We start from the raw sequence: 16755 nt of genomic DNA, 5'->3' as shown, positions 1-16755 counted from the left end.
CTGTGGTTCCAGAAGCAAGGTGTTCACACTGAAGAGCCCTTGTCCTGGAATTCACTTCCTTCACTGATCTGACCAAGCCCAGGTTTGTTGATTTCAGTGGGAGCTGAAGGGGCTCAGCATTATTGAAAATCCACCCACACTTGTTAGGAATCTATGGATTTAGGAGCCTGACTTTTTAAGATTGTTATTTGTTCCTGTTACTTTGGGATTACTTAATGTTTCCAGTTTAGAAACCCTGAACAGAAATGAAAATAAGTTCTTCAAATTGTGTCGGGGGGAGCTTGCATTAATGATTTTTATTATTTTTTTTAAACTCTGTCATTAAGAACACATGGGTTTAGATTTTAGAGACCCAAATTCTGAACCTTTTGGCCTTAAACACCTCTGTGCCTCAGCTTGTTCACCTGTGAAAAGGAGACGGTAATACCGGCTTCACGGGGGCGTTATAAAGCTCTGTTGTGATCTTTGGATGAAAGATGCTACAGGGCCGTTTAGCTGTCCTGTGTGCGTCAGGGAGCATGCGCTGATGTAGTATGTGGAGAGTACGTACCCAGTCGTCACAGCAGACCCATGGCGGAGTGCTGAAGGACATCACAGGAAGGAAAGTCACAATCTGCAGCCAACGAATATACAGCTCTTCTTCTGTCAGGAACTCATTTGCCAGGGTCCCTCCTGTGCAGGACATATTCAATTTGTGAAAAGGCAAATCAAAAGCTTATTTGTAACCCACACACCTCCTGGGTGTGGTGTTCGGTCCCCTCTATTGGCACTGAGACCACTTAGAGATTAATGAGTCTGCTACAGCCTTAGCTAAGAGCTGTGTGGCTTTTAGCTCACGCAGTAGAGCAGTGGTCCCCAATGCAGTGCCCGCGGGCGCCATGGTGCCCGCCAGGACATCTATGTGTGCCCGCCTACTGCCAAGGGAGCGCCCCGCCGCCGAGGAGCGCGGCCGCCGGACAAGCAGCTTCTTCTCGGCAGCATTTCGGCGGCAACGCCTCTTGATGACACTGCTTCTCGGTGGCAGTGACGCTTCTTGGCGTTGCTGCTTCTCGGTGGCATTTTGGCGGCTGCTTGTCCGGCGGCCACGCTCCTCGGCGGCTAGTCGCCTGGCGCCCACCACACTGAAAGGTTGGGGACCACTGCAGTAGAGGCTCATGTATTTAGCTCCAGAAATCCCAGGTTCGATCCTGCCTGCTAAAGACTGGGGTCTGTCAGTGTTACATATGCAGTCATTTATAATGAGATGCTCTAACCCCAGAATCTGTGTTGCTGCAAGGTGCCAGACAGAAAGCCCTAGAAGTCCATAGTTTATTCACAGTACAGGCAGTAGCAGCTTCCCCTCCCGCCCCAGCCCTGCAATGTATTTCAACCTGTTCTGGAGGGGTAAGAAGGTACTTCAGTCCTCAGGCCTATTTGATTCTTAGCCTCTCTGTCAGACTGCAAACGAGCATTCGAGTCAAGAGCCACAGTTTTGGACACTTTCCCGCTGAGAAGAGGGCTGAAATCACTGACTCGTTACTGAAAGGCCACAGAACAGCTGGCACCTGTAACACGTTGTCACTAGTGAACAGGGCAAGCAATAAATGAGTGATGGAGAGGTGAAAGATTGCATTTCACAGTGGGGAAAATGTTCAAAAGCAGCTCAGTGATTTTGGATCCTAAATCCCATTGACTTTCAAAGGGACTTAGGTTCCTAACTCTCTTTAGAAAATGTTGCTCACCATCAGCCCCACAGTATAATCCTTACCTGTTTACAGGAAGTACTATGTAATGCTTTGTTATTTGTATTGCAGTAACACCCAATGTCCTCAAATGAGAATGGTGACCCATTGTGCGAGGTGCTGTACATAAACATAGTCAGATCGTTTCCCCATCGAGAACATTCATTCTCAATAGATAAAGGATGTGTTATTGCCTTTTGACAGATGGGGAATTGAAGCACAGAAAGATTAAGTGACTTGCTCAAGGTCACACCAGGAGTCTCTGATACCTAGGCCACTGCCTTAACCACAAGCTCCTCCCCTTCCTAGATGGCTAAAACTCACCTATATCAGATACTAAATGCAATCGCTTTTAAATATGGTGCAAAGGCTTGACCCACATCTCTCTCAACAGAACAGGTAGCAATGGCATGTATATTCTTTCTAATCCTCTGAGCCTCCCAGTCACCAGGAAGCTTACAGAGTATTTGAGTTTTCTACTTTTCCAGATTGTTCTTTTTCTCCTGTTAACCTGGGATTAATATTTCCCACTTAGAAACACCCAACAGGAATGAAAATCAGGACTTCAAACTGAATAAGCGGCAAGATCGTAGTATTGATTTTTAATATTTGAAAACTCTTCCATTTTAACAAGTCATGTGATTATACAATGAGCTGGAACCCTGGGTGGATCTTAAGTAGAATACCACCCTTTTTTCCATGTCAATCTGACCAGCAGGCTAATAGGAAGCTCCTAACGCATACTCACAATCAAGGGGGGGAAAATGGACATAGGAAGAGGCATATGAGAAGAGTGTGTAGCAGGCAGCCTAAGTGAGTTAAGCACCCAACTCCTATGGAAATTCAATGGGACTTGTGTGCCTAGCTCCCTTAGCGCCCTTTGAAAATCCCAGCCTATGTCAGACTTTTAAATGTAAAGTTATGTCCTCAATTGATGTAAATGAGCATAACTCGATCGAAACAAAGGGAGGGTCCAGCCCATTGACTGTAGTTTTCTATAGTTTGTTGCTAGCTGATCAGGAGTACAATGAAAGAAAACAACCCTGAATGTGTGATTGAAACATTAGTGAAGGCGGGAAGAAGTTATTTATTTGGAGGTGGGATCTCTAGAACGCATACAGCATATTGAAAGACGACGGGTCGGGCGACATCTGAACGGAATGAGGACCAATAGTATGGCTCAACCGAAGTTCAACAAATCCAAGGGAAAAACTTTAAACTAGAGGATGAATGGGACAGGCCTATCCATAAGTTTAGACAGCAAAGAGGAACAAGATACGGAAGAAAGAAGCAGCTATAACCAGGGCCGGCTCTAGGCTTTTTGCCGCCCCAAGCAAAAAAAATTTTGGCTGCCCCCCCGCCCCCAGCCCTGGGCTCCCCCCAACCCGCAGTTCCCTCCCCCATACCCTGCCGCCCCAGCCCCGGGCTCTCTCTTCCCCCCCCACCTGTACCCCCTGCTGCCCCAGCCCTGGGCTCCCCCCACCCCAAACGTGACCTCCTCATTCACCACAGCAATCCCCGTTTACACTTGCAGTGGGGATCAAACCATTTCTCCTATTTTTGTTTCACTGGAGTATAAATCTCCCCCCCCCGTCCCCCGCAACCCCATCTTTAGTGCTCCAAATGCACATGGAAGGCATAGGGACTAACCCTCAAACCTTGTACCTGGAAAGGGGTGGGTCTCTAGTAAAGAGGGTTCAGGCAGAGGAGCAGGTGTGGGAGTGCTTGGGGGCTCTACACTGGCAGAGAAGCGGGGTGTAATGTACTCGCGGATGAGGGTGAAGGAGGAGAGAAGGTATCAGGAGGGTTGCGGGAGAAGAGGTGCAGGGGAAGGGCGAGGGTACAAGGGGAGAGATGCGGGTCGAAGGGAGAGTACAAGGAGAAGGGGTGCGGCGAAGGAACGATGGGGGGAGGTACAGATGGACGGGCTGCGAGTGGGATGGGGGGGTGCAAGGGCTGAGGGGGCAGGTGCTGACAGCTGCTTCCCCAGCCCCATGCAGGCAGAGCCAAGAGGACAGACACTGACCCCCAAGTGCCCAAGCTGCGGGGGTCCCCTGGCGGGGCAGTATCCGCTGCCCCGCTCAGAACTGGGCTCTGCCTCTCCCCGCCCAGGGCAGGCAGCGTGGGGCTGAGGCGGGGGAGGTGCGTGGCGGGCTGGGTCCAGGGGCAGGAGGGAGCAGCGGCCAGGGCCGGTGCAAGGAAGTTTCGCGCCCTAGGCGAAACTTCCACCTTGCGCCACCCCCCCCCAGCCCTGCGGCAGCTCCCCGCTCCGCCCTGAGGCACCCCCACCCGCAGCAGCTCCCCCCCACACCCTGAGGCGCCCCCCGCGGCAGCTCCCCCCCGGGGAGCTGTGCGGCAGCTCCCCACCCCAGCTCACCTCTGCTCCGCCTCCTCCCCGAGCACGCCGCCCCTGTTCTAATTCTCTTCCCCTCCCAGGCTTGCGGCGCCAAACAGCTGATTGGCGTTGCAAGTCTGGGAGGCGGGAGAAGTGGAGCGGTGACCGCACGCTCGGGGAGGGGGCGTAGGAATGCTGTTTAAAAAAAAATTGGGGACACCGCTTTTTGGCGCCCACAAATCTCGGCGCCCTAGGCAACCGCCTAGTTTGCCTTAATAGTAGCACCGGCCTTGGCGGCAGCAGTTCCCTGGCAGCTCGGGCTACCCAGCCACTTGCCCTATCAGTGCGCAAGTCGGGATCTGTGCGCCCTGCACAGCCCACTCGGGCGGGGAAACGCCATGCCGTCCTGGGGAGACTCAGAGCAGAGCAGCAGCGGCAGCAGGACCCCTCCCCCTCCTCACACACAGGCTGGACTGCAGTTCAGGCTGCCCTGCCCCTGGAGAGCCAGAGCATCATCCCCCGGAGCCGAGCCCCTCTCGCCGCCGCAGTCCGGGCTCAGTTCGGGGGATGATGCTCTGGCTCTCCAGGGGCAGGGCAGCCTGAACTGCAGTCCAGAACTCCCGCTGCCATGAGCGCCATCTAGCGACTGAGGCCAGAACTGCAGTATCAGTTCCAGCTCAGCCTGAAAGCCTCAGCTGACAGGGAACATCTTGGTTCAGGGCCAGCTCCCGGCTTTTTGCGCCGGAAGCAAAAAAAAAAAAAAAGGCGTGGGGGCTGCAGTGCCGCCCGTTGGAAAGGGCCGCCCCAAGCACATGCTTGGAGCGCTGGTGCCTAGAGCCGGCCCTGGCTATAACAACAGGAAGGGTGGAGTGAGAAAGGAGCTGGCATTATCAGATCAGGTTATCATTGCCTCAAGCCAATGCAGCAATGCTGACTTACCACCAGCTATGGATCTAACCCCACATGTTCCACCACAGGTGGTTAAATGGAGACAAAAGTTTTCCAGAGAGTTTCAAAATGAGAACAATTGGTTGGTCTATGAACTGATCTATTGGTTCTGACTGAATGGGACAGACAGAGAGTGCAGGTAAGGAAGAAAAGGTTAATGTTACTGGCCATCTGACTGCTGAAATAAAATATATATAAATAAATAAAATATAATATAATTTAGTTCAGTCCATGTTATGGAGGATTAAAATTAATTAAGTGATGCAGTGGTAACTCCAGCTGGAGCATCACAGTGCACAGGCTATAGCAGTTAAATTACAGACAAATGTTCTAGATAAATCACCTGCTAAAAGAAGGAAAATCTTTAACTTTCTCTCTCGCCTTCTTTCTTTTCAGATTTGAATGTTTTAACAGCAATACCAGGTTTCTGTAAGTCTTGTCAAAGAGAAATGCAGCTACAGCACACCACTCCAGCAAGCTAAATGTATACAATTTTATAAAATCCCAGTGAAAACTGTTCTTTTCTGTAACTATTTTCTGCTGGTTACCAGTTACATATGTAAACAGAAGCTATTTCCTTTCTAATCAGCCTCCTCGTTCTCTCAGATTCATTCAATCACAATCCAGTGACTATGACATTACAATACACCACTGTGAAAGTCATTTTGACATCACAAGACCCTAGATTGAGGAGTAACTGAATGAATCAGGCAGGAGTAGGAAAGCGATTATTATAAAACAAGAAAACTTTGTTTTGTTTTGCCAGAATCTTGGTAATCACCACTGAGAAAGGCATTATGGAGAGATGAATATCAGCAGAAAGCCAGAAGGCATTTGGACATGCAATATATTCCATTTTCCAATGTTCTCGGGAGATGAAATTCATCCTTTAGTAAGGGTCTATGCTGTTGTTTTAAATGGGATTTAAATGATATACAGACCTTGTGCTGATCCTCTGCCTTGAGGATGAATTTTACCCAGAGTGAGTAATATGGAATATGGGTGTAATGAGATTTCAAAAGTCATAAACTGGGGAAATAGATGGCTCTGGGATAGGAAGATTTTAACGTCTAAGTCGCCAGTTTGAATCCAGCCCAAGTTATTACTGGAGACGGGCATAGGAGCAGAGCTTAATTTGTACTGGGGCTTAGCCCTGGCACCTCTTTTCATGCCAGGGCAGAGCCCTAGTGCCTCTTCCGTCAGTTTTCAGAGTGGTAGCCATGTTAGTCTGTGTCAGCAAAAAGAATGAGGACTACTTGTGGCCCTTTCTGTTAGTGGCATTTAATAAGGCATGCAATTCTACACCTGCATGCAAGTCATGACCTCGTATATACGGTGAGTACGAGGTCACACTGTGCGGACGACACCATTTTGTTCTACAAAATGCCATCCTTCATGCAGCAAGACCTTGCATGTATGGTGGATGCCATTTTGTTATGCTTGAGCCCCGGCACTTTTTCCTTTTCAAATTAAGCTCTGCTTCGGAGACACTGGGCCAGATCCTCAGATAATTTAAATCGGCATAGCTCCACTGGCATCAGTTGAATGCTTCTTGGTCTCAAGCAATAGGGGATTTATGGTTTTGGAGCAGATTGGGTAGCTGATCCTGCTATCACAGGATGGTGGCAACCTGGAGGTCCATGGGTTGTGCACAGATTCATGACAATATGCCACAGAATTCAAATCCTTAGTTTTTTCCAAAGTTATTCCAAAAAAAATCAGTAGACTAGACATTGACCAAACACAGAGTGCACTGACCCCCAGTCACAGCACTAGAAAGTTTCATGCAAAGAGTAGCACCACTGAGATTACTAGCACTCATTCTAGGGAAGAGATTGAGTTCCGATAGGGTCTGAGATGTATTCCTATTCTCCCCGGCTTTGTCGCTCCTTCCTTTAATAGTTTGGTGGTAATAATCTGGGTCTGCTCCATCAAGTGGAAAGAGGTGCAGGGGGCAGGGTATCAATGACTCATTTATAAGAAACACATGGGATAAATGGAAGCAGATTCCAATTCCCCTCTGAAATACTAGACAGTTGCTTGAGGGTTAAAAAAAAGAAAAGAAAAGATAATGGAGCTGGGTTTGATTTAAAAATCTACTGCAGGCATTAAAACCCCAGATCCCTGTCTAATAGTAAGAGGCTTTCAGAAAGAGTATTTGTTTTGGTATAGCTTCACAAGTAACAGCTCACTGTACGAATAGGGAACCCATGCACTTCTACCTCCTAAGCCTGGCAGGAAAGCTTCAATATTGAACTTACTTCTTGTACACACCCCTTGCCACCAGCTCCCTCATTCTTCTTCTCATTATTTTTAGTGTGGGAGCACCCAGTGGCTTAAACCAGGACCAGAAGAGCCCCACTGGGCTACCTGCTGCACAAGCATACAAGTCCCTGCCCTGAAAGAATACAAGCTGGGAAGACACTTGTCAGCATGTCTTTAACAATACCGTTTATGACCACATGTGCCACAGTACAGGACAATCGTTCGCACTCTCACTGACTTCCTGTGGTGTTTTTCTCTCTATTATATTCTCCGTGGGGATAGGCTAGGTTGCTAGTAGGGCTTGATGAAGACAGAAAAACTCCATGCTGTATCACTGGCCAACATGTTCAAAAACAGAAGTTAGCTCCTAATGGAAAAGAGGAGACTAAAGGCCAGGGCCGTCCCTACCCATACGTAAAGTATGCAGCTGCATAGGGCACCAGCAAATTTGGGGCAAATTTCCTGGTGCCCTGCGCAGCTGCATGCTGCTCCATCCCCTGCTCTACCTCTTCCCCATGACCCCAACCCGGCCCCTTCTCCACACCAGCCCCGCTTCTTCCCACCCCTGCTCTGTCCCAGCCCCGTCCCCACTCCCCTGAGGACTCTGCAGCAGGGCCAGGCCTTCACTCACCGGCTGTGGGAAGTGCAGCAACCCAGCCCCAGCTGCGCTGCTGGTGAGTGCTGGTGAGTGGTTCCCTCCAAGCCAGCCCCCCCCTCAGCATGGAGGCCTGGGGCCAGCCCCCCCCCACAGAGCCCTGGGGCACTCCCCACAGCGTAGGGCCCCAGAATAGCTAGGGATGGTCCTGCTAAAGGAAGACATGATAGCCGTCTTCAGATACATGAAAGCCTGCCATAAAAAATGGAGCAAAGTTGTTCTCTCTTGCCGCGGAGGGCAGAACAAGAGGCAGTGGGTTCATACTATAGCATAGCAGATTTAGATTAAATCTCAGGAAAAACTTCCTAACTGTAAGAACAGTAGGACACTGAAACAGACGCCTAAGGAGGTTGTGGAAGCTCCTTCACTGGAGGTTTTCAAAAGGAGGCTCCATAACCATCTGTCTTGGATGGTTTAGACCAGGGTGGGCAAACTTTTTGGCCCGAGTGCCACATCTGGGTATGAAAATTGTATGGCGGGCCATGAATGCTCACGGTTCCCAGCCAATGGGAGAAGCGGGGGCGGCGCTCGGGACAGGAGCAACATGTGGAGCCCCCTGGCTGCCATTACACGTAGGAGCTGGACGGGGGGACATGCCGCTGCTTCCAGGAGCCGCGCAGAGCAGGGCAAGCCCCGGACCCCGCTCCCCATCCGGAGCTTGAGGGCCAGATTAAAACATCTGAAGGGCCGGATGCGGCCCCCGGGCCATAGTTTGCCCACCCCTGGTTTAGATACAACAAATCCTACATCTTGACAGGGGGTTAGACTAGATGACCTTTGTGGTTCCTTCTAACCTGATGATCCTATGTACCTAAATCAGTGGCTTGGTTATCAGATGCACTGGCTGCCCATCACCTCCTTTGACCTCAGAGGGAACTGTGGGGTGCTCAGTACTTTTGAAAATTGGGGCACTTATTTAGGTTTCTCAGTATGGCTTTAGGAGCCTAGCTTTAGGTACCCTCTTTTGAGCATCTTGTCCAGCTATGTCTGCAACACCAGACATTTCAGAATCCCTGAGAGTAAAAAATCTCTCTCTAAAGCCTTGGCTACACTTGCGAGTTACAGCGCTGTAAAGGCTCCCCCAGCACTGTAACTCACTCCCCGTCCACACTGGCAAGGCATTTGCAGCGCGGTATCTCCGTGGTTGCAGTGCTGCATGTACTCCACCTCTCTGAGAGGAATAGTGAGTATTGCGCTGCCGCTGCAGCGCTGCGGCGCCAGTGTGGCCACCCAATGCGCTGTGAATGGCCTCCAGAAGTATTCGGCAGTATCCCACAATGCCTGTTCTAGCCACTCTGGTCATCAGTTCAAACTCTACTGCCCTGGCCTCAGGTAACCAACCATGTGACCGACCCTTTACATTCCCCGGGAATTTTAAAAATCCCCTTCCTGTTTGCTCAGCCCGGCGTGGCGTGGAGTGCTATCAGCGAATCTTTCCAGGTGACCATGCCTCCACACGCCAAGCGAGCCCCAGCATGGAGCAATGGCGAGTTGCTGGACCTCATCAGTGTTTGGGGGGAGGAAGCTGTACAGTCCCAGCTGCGCTCCAGCTGTAGGAATTACGATACCTTCGGGAAGGTATCAAAGGACATGATGGAAAGGGGCCATGACCAGGACGCCCTGCAGTGCAGGATTAAAGAGAAGGAGCTGCAGAGTGCCTACTGCAAAGCCTGCGACGCAAACGGCCACTCGGGTGCTCCCCCTGCGACCTGACGATTCTACAAAGAGCTGAATGTGATACTTGGGGTTAACCCCACCTCCACTCCGAGCACCACCATGGACACTTCAGAGACGGTGTGGCGGGGGGGAGGAGGAAGAGGAGGAGGAGGAGGAGGAAAACGGGAGTGATGGTGGTGGGCCGGATGGAGACACCCCGGAATCCCTTGAACCATGCAGCCAGGCGCTCTTCTCGAGCCAGGAGGAAGGTAGCCAGTCACAGCGGCCGGTACTTGGTGGAGGACAAACAGAAGAGCAGGTTCCCGGTAAGCAGGGTTTTTTTTCGGGAAGGAATTTTTTCGGTGTGGTCTCTTTGGGAGAGGAGGGTTAGGCATGCATGCCTAGATGCGGAATAGTGCATTGATGTGGTTTATCACATCGCAGTAATCAGCCTCGGTAATCTCCTCGAATGTCTCATCCAGAACGTGTGCAATGCGCTTGCGCAGGTTTATCGGGAGAGCCACCGTGGTCCTTGTCCCAGCCAGGCTAACGTGTCCGCACCACTGTGCCGCGAGGGGCGGGGGGACCATTGCTGCACACAGGCAAGCTGCATATGGGCCAGGGCGGAAGCCGCATTGCAGTAGAAGACCCTCCCTTGCTTCCCGGGTCACCCTCAGCAGCGAGATATTGTCCAGGACGAACTCCTGTGGAAAATGTTGGGACAGTGTTCAGTGTAGGTGCCCCCTGAAGCTGTTGGCTCTCCCCAGGGCACAGAAACCCAGAGGACAGTGCAGCCCTGAAACAATCAGTCCCCCTTACTCACCATTTTGAGGCTCCCGTGGGATATGTGTGCTCTGTTTCGGACGGGAAAATTATGCTATTGTGTAGACCCTGTGTGTTTTCTACTCCTTAAGTGCGGGGGAAATCATTACTCTGTCTGGTATAAACAATGCAGCCTCTGTTAAATGTTGCATTTTGCCTATACAGCTGCATCAAACTTGAGACCTCAGCCGTCCCTCTTATCGCCTGCTCAGAGACTGCAAAGACTCAGGAAGAGACTGCGAAAAAGCAAAGAAGACATGCTGCAAGAAGTGATGCGGCAATCTATTAAAGAGAATGAGAAAGCACAGAACTGGAGGGAGAGAGAAAGCAGGATCCGCCAGGAAAACGCAGCGCACCAGCGACAAAGCACCGCGCACCGGCAGCAAAGCACTGATAGGCTCATAAGTATCCTGGAGCGCCAAGCAGATGCTATCCAGGAGCTGGTAGCCATGCAGAAAGAGGAGCAGTACCGCAAACGCAAACGGCACCCCTCCCACAGCCCTTGTCCCAAAACTCTTTCTGTTGTGCCCCACTGTTGTGCCTCCAACCCACTTTCCCCAACTTCCGTGTTCTTCACGCCACCCACTGCCTCCAACACCAGTATCTTCGCCACCCAGCCCTGAAGACCACGACCCTTACCCTCTGCATTCAACCCCCATCACCATGCAGTATAGCTGTCCTGAAGTGTAGCACTCACTGCACAGCACACCAGACAGGACATACGCGAATCTGTGATTGTAGTGTTCCCCACTCCACCCCCTTGTTTCTTTTCAATAAATAATTTTTTTTTCTTTTCAATAAATGGATTCTTTGGCTTTGAAAACATTCTTTATTATTGCATAAAGTAAAAGACTCCTTAGCCCAGGAAATAAACAGGCACTGCAAATCTGCTTGTCTGCTCAGCAGACACTGATTCCTAAAGGTTGGAACTACTGCACTTCACTCCCGTGCAGGGCACCAGATATCACTGTTGGTTTTCAGCCTCAAATTGCTCCCTCAAGGCATCCCTAATCCTTGCAGCCCCGCGCTGGGCCCCTGTAATAGCCCTGCTCTCTGGCTGTGCAAATTCAGCCTCCAGGTGTCGAACCTCGGAGGTCCATGCCTGAGTGAAGCTTTCACCCTTCCCTTCACAAATATTATGGAGGGCACAGCACGTGGATATAACTGCGGGGATGCTGTTTTCGGCCAAGTCCAGCTTCCCATACAGAGATCGCCAGCGGCCCTTTAAACGGCCAATGGCACACTCCACAGTCATTCAGCACTGGCTCAGCTGTAGTTGAACTGTTCCTTGCTGCTGTCAAGGCTCCCTGTGGAGGGTTTCATGAGCCACGGCATTAACGAGTAAGCGGGATCTCCAAGGATCACAATGGGCATTTCAACTTCCCCTACCGTGATCCTCCGCTCTGGGAAAAAAGTCCCGGCCTGCATCTTCCTGAACAGCCAAGTGTTCCAAAAGATGCGTGCGCCATGCACCTTTCCGGGCCAGCCTGTGTTAATGTCAATGAAACGCCCACGGTGATCCACAAGCGCCTGGAGAACCATAGAGAAATACCCCTTCCGATTAACGTACTCAGATCCTAGGTGGGGTGGTGCCAGAATAGGAATGTGCGTCCCATCTATCGCCGCTCCACAGTTAGGGAACCCCATTTGTGTAAAGCCATCCACTATTTCCTGCACGTTACCCAGAGTCATGGTTCTTCTGAGTAGGATGCGATTAATGGCCTTGCAAACTTGCATCAACACGATTCCAACGGTCAACTTTCCCACTCCAAACTGGTTTGCGACCGACCGGTAGCTGTCTGGAGTTGCCAGCTTCCAGATTGCAATAGCCACCCCCTTCTCCACTGGCAGGGCAGCTCTCAATCTCATGTCCTTGCACTGCAGGGTGGGGGCAAGCTCCTCACACAGTCCCATGAAAGTGGCTTTTCTCATCCGAAAGTTCTGCAGCCACTGCTCATCATCCCAGACTTCCATAATGATGTGATCCCACCACTCGGTGCTTGTTTCCCGAGCCCAGAAGTGGCGTTCCACGGTGCTGAGCATGTCCGTGAATGCCACAAGCAATTTCGTGTCGTACGCGTTACGCGGCTCGATAGCATCATCAGACTCCTCACCCTCACTCTCACTGTCACTTGGATAGTTCGACAGCCAAACGTTTCGTGCTGGCGAGATTCGTCAGCATACGTCTCAGCAGTTCGGACTCCATTTCCCGGAGACAGATCGCGCTGCACAGAAACCGTTGAAAGATGGCGCCAAAGGTGGACGGAAACAAAGGGATTTCTGGGATGCGAAGCGATGCATCACGGGGCATTGGGACAGGACCCAGAATCCCCCGCACCCACGCCCCCTTCCCACAACCCACGGCGCCAGAATGGGAAAAGGTGCTCTGTGGGATAGCTGCCCATAATGCACCGCTCCCAATAGCGCTGCAATTGCCACAAATGTGGCCACGACAGTGCGCTGGGCAGCTGTCAGTGTGGACAGACTGCAGCGCTTTCCCTACTCAGCTGCATGAAGTCAGGTTTAACTCACAGCGCTGTACAGCTGCAAGTGTAGCCAAGGCCTAAAAGTATCCAACTTATCCGTTTGTAAATCAAAAGCCTGGGGATGCTATTTGCCATGAATGTTATCACCGCAGTAAGTTGCTCCAGGTAGAGACACTTAAGAACAGTACATCTAGATGTGAGTGAGCAGAAAACAGTGCTGCTCTGTACTTCAAGGTGGAGGGAGGAATGCTCAAATTGGCAGGCACCTGAAGATCCTAACATTGGCTAAGGCTGTCTCCTACTAAAAGCTATTTTTAAAGCAGGGGAAAGGACTCAAACCGAAAAAACCCCTATTTTAAAAATGTGCTTGAAAAAGGTGACTGAAAAAATAACCATTTTAGGTGGTGCAGGTAACACTGCCTATAGTTAAGGTTGCCCACAACTTCTCATTTGAAGGACCCTATTTTCTGTTGTTTATAACCTTGCCAAACTGAAACCATTTGGCTGAAGTTTTCCACACTGGGTGTCTGCCTGTGGCTGAACTTTTGGGGGGAAAGTTTCAGCAAAAATAATTCAGCCGTTTCCGAGAACAGGATAAGGAAACAAATATGTTGTCTTGCCCATGCTAATGAATTGGTTGTAGAAATGTTATTTTTAGGAGCGCTAATGTCTCCCGGCTTTGGAGCAGAAACTTGAAATTTGGCGGGGGGGTGGCCTTTGTGACAGAGAAGTTTCCATGAAAAACTACCCAAATTTGTCCAAGAAAAAATTGCCGTTCATACACACTCAATAGAGATGTGTTAGAGTTTGGCTTCTAAATTCTCCAACAAGTCTGTCTGTTCTGAGCATGCACCAGCTCCACACAGCTCCTACACACCACTGGACTGTGCATGCAACATCCCAGCGGTGTTGGGGCTGAGTCCAGAACTTTCCCTGCAATTGCTCTTTCAGGCTGCTCTGGGGCAGGGCACTAGAACTGAGAGCAGGGACATTGTCCTGTGCTCTCAATGCTCCCCCTGCTGGCATCTAGGTCATGAGGAAAGAGAAGAAGCCGCATGACACAGAATGCAGTAGGGTAAGGAACTTATGGTAGGGAGGACCTGGGTAGAGAGGGGTTGAAGATAATGCTAAGTATTCTGAAAATTCACACCCTAAGGGCCATATTTTTAAAGATATATAGGAGCCTAAAGATACAAATAGGTATCTAGTGGGATTTTCATAGGCACTCGAAAATCCCAGTAGGCACCTATCTGCAGCTTTAGGCACCTAAATACCTTTAAGAATCAGGCCCCTCGCATCACATATCAGTGGACACTGTTGACTTTAATTTCTCTGTGTGTCAGTCCCCCCCTCTATACAGTGGAGATAATACCAATCCTGCATCTCACAGGGATGTTATGAAAATAAATTAATTAATGTTTAATGAGAGCCATAGAAAAAAACCACAAGGAAATTAATGATTCTGTCCTTAGGGCAAGGTTTGAACAGTGTACATTAAATAAGGCTGAGGGCTATACACTGAATGATGGGAATAAAACAAAATTCACTGACCAACCTGCACTGAATGAGGGAAGAGTCCTGTGGAAAAGAATAGTATGTGATCATGACATTAAAGATTGTATCATAATGGATATGCACAAGGGGCCAAATGAAAGTTGTGCAGGATACCTAAATTCTGATCTTTTCTAAGTTTGTAATGCATAATGTTGTTTTGACATAGGCTTTTTTTGTGGGGGGCGGGGGGTGATGCAATGTAATGTTATATATACAGTTAAATTTAAAAAAAGGGGTAATCTCATCATTATTAAGATAAACTCCTTTTAAGGGTGTGTTTAGACAGGCCAGTAATATGCTTCTGGGTCTGGAGCTGCTAAAGCAAGTTTTAAATGCGAAAAATGAGCTGTAAAAAACAATATTAAATTAGACCTGAGAGAAACTAAGTGCTGCTCTGGCCCTGCACTGCCTGAGGGAGCTTTAGCCAAGCACGTTATAAGCAGGAAGCCAGAAACGTCAAAGAAAGTGTAAACAACCTGTGCAGATGCGGCTCTAATAACAACTCCCTCTCTCCCTGCTCTGGGGGTGTTTTTTTCCGACATCCCCCCTCTGCCAAGTGTGAATGATTCAAACGAACCCCATTGCAAGAGTGAAATGGTCAAAAAGGAGGAGGTTCTGAGGTACACAGACACAAGAGGCAGCAACTTCATATTAAATTACTAGCTGTTAATTACACAAAAGGAAAACAAAAAACAGTGCAGTTAAATGAGGCTTCACAACCTGGCATCCAGCCATCCACCTTCGACCTCTCTGTCCCCTTCACTGATGAGAGAAGGAAAACACAGTCTTTACTGGCCCAGGTCTGTCCCCTTCTATCAGGATCTTCATCAGTTTGAACCTCTAGAATAATTATGGCCCTATAGGGTGTGAGTCAACAGTCCCCCTCAGTTCTCCATCTAGAGTGAACAGGTTTCCCACTAGAGGACACAAGGCACCAGTCACTCCAATTTTGTCCAATGGGATAAGACAGGTTCCGAGATGAAGAACACGGCTCTCTATAAATGATCTGAGACACCTATACTGACCCGTGATTGTGCCTCTGGAATGAGCACAATTCCTCCACAAGGCCATGGAGTTGCCCATCAGCCCTGGCTTATTGCTTAACTTAGCAATGGTTTCTCTTGGCAAGGCTCCACTATGAATGATCCAGAGCTACATCAGTTGGATCATTTTGTAGGTTGCAATGGAGGAAGAGGAAGTTCCTTTCCCTCAGGAGACCTAGTGCTGTGGCTTTGTACTTGGACTACTGAGGCCACACCCCAATCAGCAGGGGAACTGTTGAGCAACTCCATAACTGGGCTGGAATAAGGGATAAATTGCACCAGTGCAAATGATGCTGACTTTGTGTAAGCAGAGTTTGCAGCGATGGTTGAACTCCCGGTGCTGATAAGTGTCACCATGAAAATATTGGCTGGTCAAGGGGCGGCGGGGAGCGGCAGGTCAAAAATTATCTGAGGGGGTTGGGAGCAGCCATTTGTAAGGACATGGTCAGTGGGAGCTCGGCACCAAGTTACTAATGAGGAGCAGAGCCCTAAGCATAGAAAATGGCACCCATGGATTGTACAGCTACTCTCCATTAGGCCTTTCATAAGGGATCCTCCTTCTCAGACCTGACTCGTGTGTGCCGGACTCGAATGCAGACTTCAGTGCAACCATTTTAAAGTGTCAGCAGAAATTCATAGAGACAACCATTGTTCTTACCCTCTGAGTTGGGAGATGGCCTGGGGCAGGTGATGGCAAAAGCATAACTACCAGGTAGCTATGCAGCCCATAGAGCTCTAAGATGCAGCCTCTGTAGGCCCTCTTGGTGCAGCCCTTGGCAGGTCCCAATATACACAAGAAACCTGCAAGAAACCTCTGTGCAGGTATAATCTTGGCCCTTGCATCCCTGGTCCAGGAGACTCTAGCACCAACAGCATTGCAGAGAAACTCCTGTGAGAGGCAGACTGGGGTGAGCATATGCCCCACCCTGAGAAAAGGACGTGGATGGTGCTGCTGTATCTGCTTCCCCATTGCTCCCAGAGGTATCACGCCTGCCTCAGACACAAGGGACCAGATCCTGAGCTGCTATAAGTCAGCATAGCTTCACTGAATGCAGTGGAGCTATGCTAACTAACACCAGGTGAGGCTCGGGCTCAATACCTCAAGGAGCTGGTGCGCAGTTCCTTGTGCTCCCACTACGCCACATGGCCAGTGCACAGTCTAGCCCAGAGACGAACGTGGACGCAATCTATGCCAGTTTATACAAATTTACATGCAGCCCTTCAGGCTCCTGGCATATTTTCAATGAGCTGGACCCAGTTAAGGTGGCCT

General features: G+C 49.9%; 1 protein-coding gene across 1 annotated transcript in view; it reads right to left on the bottom strand.

The window, feature by feature from the left end:
- LOC101941269 (SITS-binding protein-like) overlaps window positions 1-16755 on the bottom strand; it is a 72676-nt gene that overhangs the window by 22811 nt on the left and 33110 nt on the right. The window contains exon 8 of the mRNA XM_008176702.4: window positions 551-672. Coding sequence (XP_008174924.2) covers window positions 551-672 — 122 coding nt within the window. The remainder of the gene's footprint in view (window positions 1-550; window positions 673-16755) is intronic.

The sequence above is a fragment of the Chrysemys picta genome, chromosome 4 (genome assembly GCF_011386835.1).
Source record: "Chrysemys picta bellii isolate R12L10 chromosome 4, ASM1138683v2, whole genome shotgun sequence".
Lineage (NCBI taxonomy): Eukaryota > Metazoa > Chordata > Testudines > Emydidae > Chrysemys > Chrysemys picta.
The sequence above is the reverse complement of the archived record's forward strand: the minus strand, read 5'-3'. Positions and strand labels throughout refer to the sequence as shown.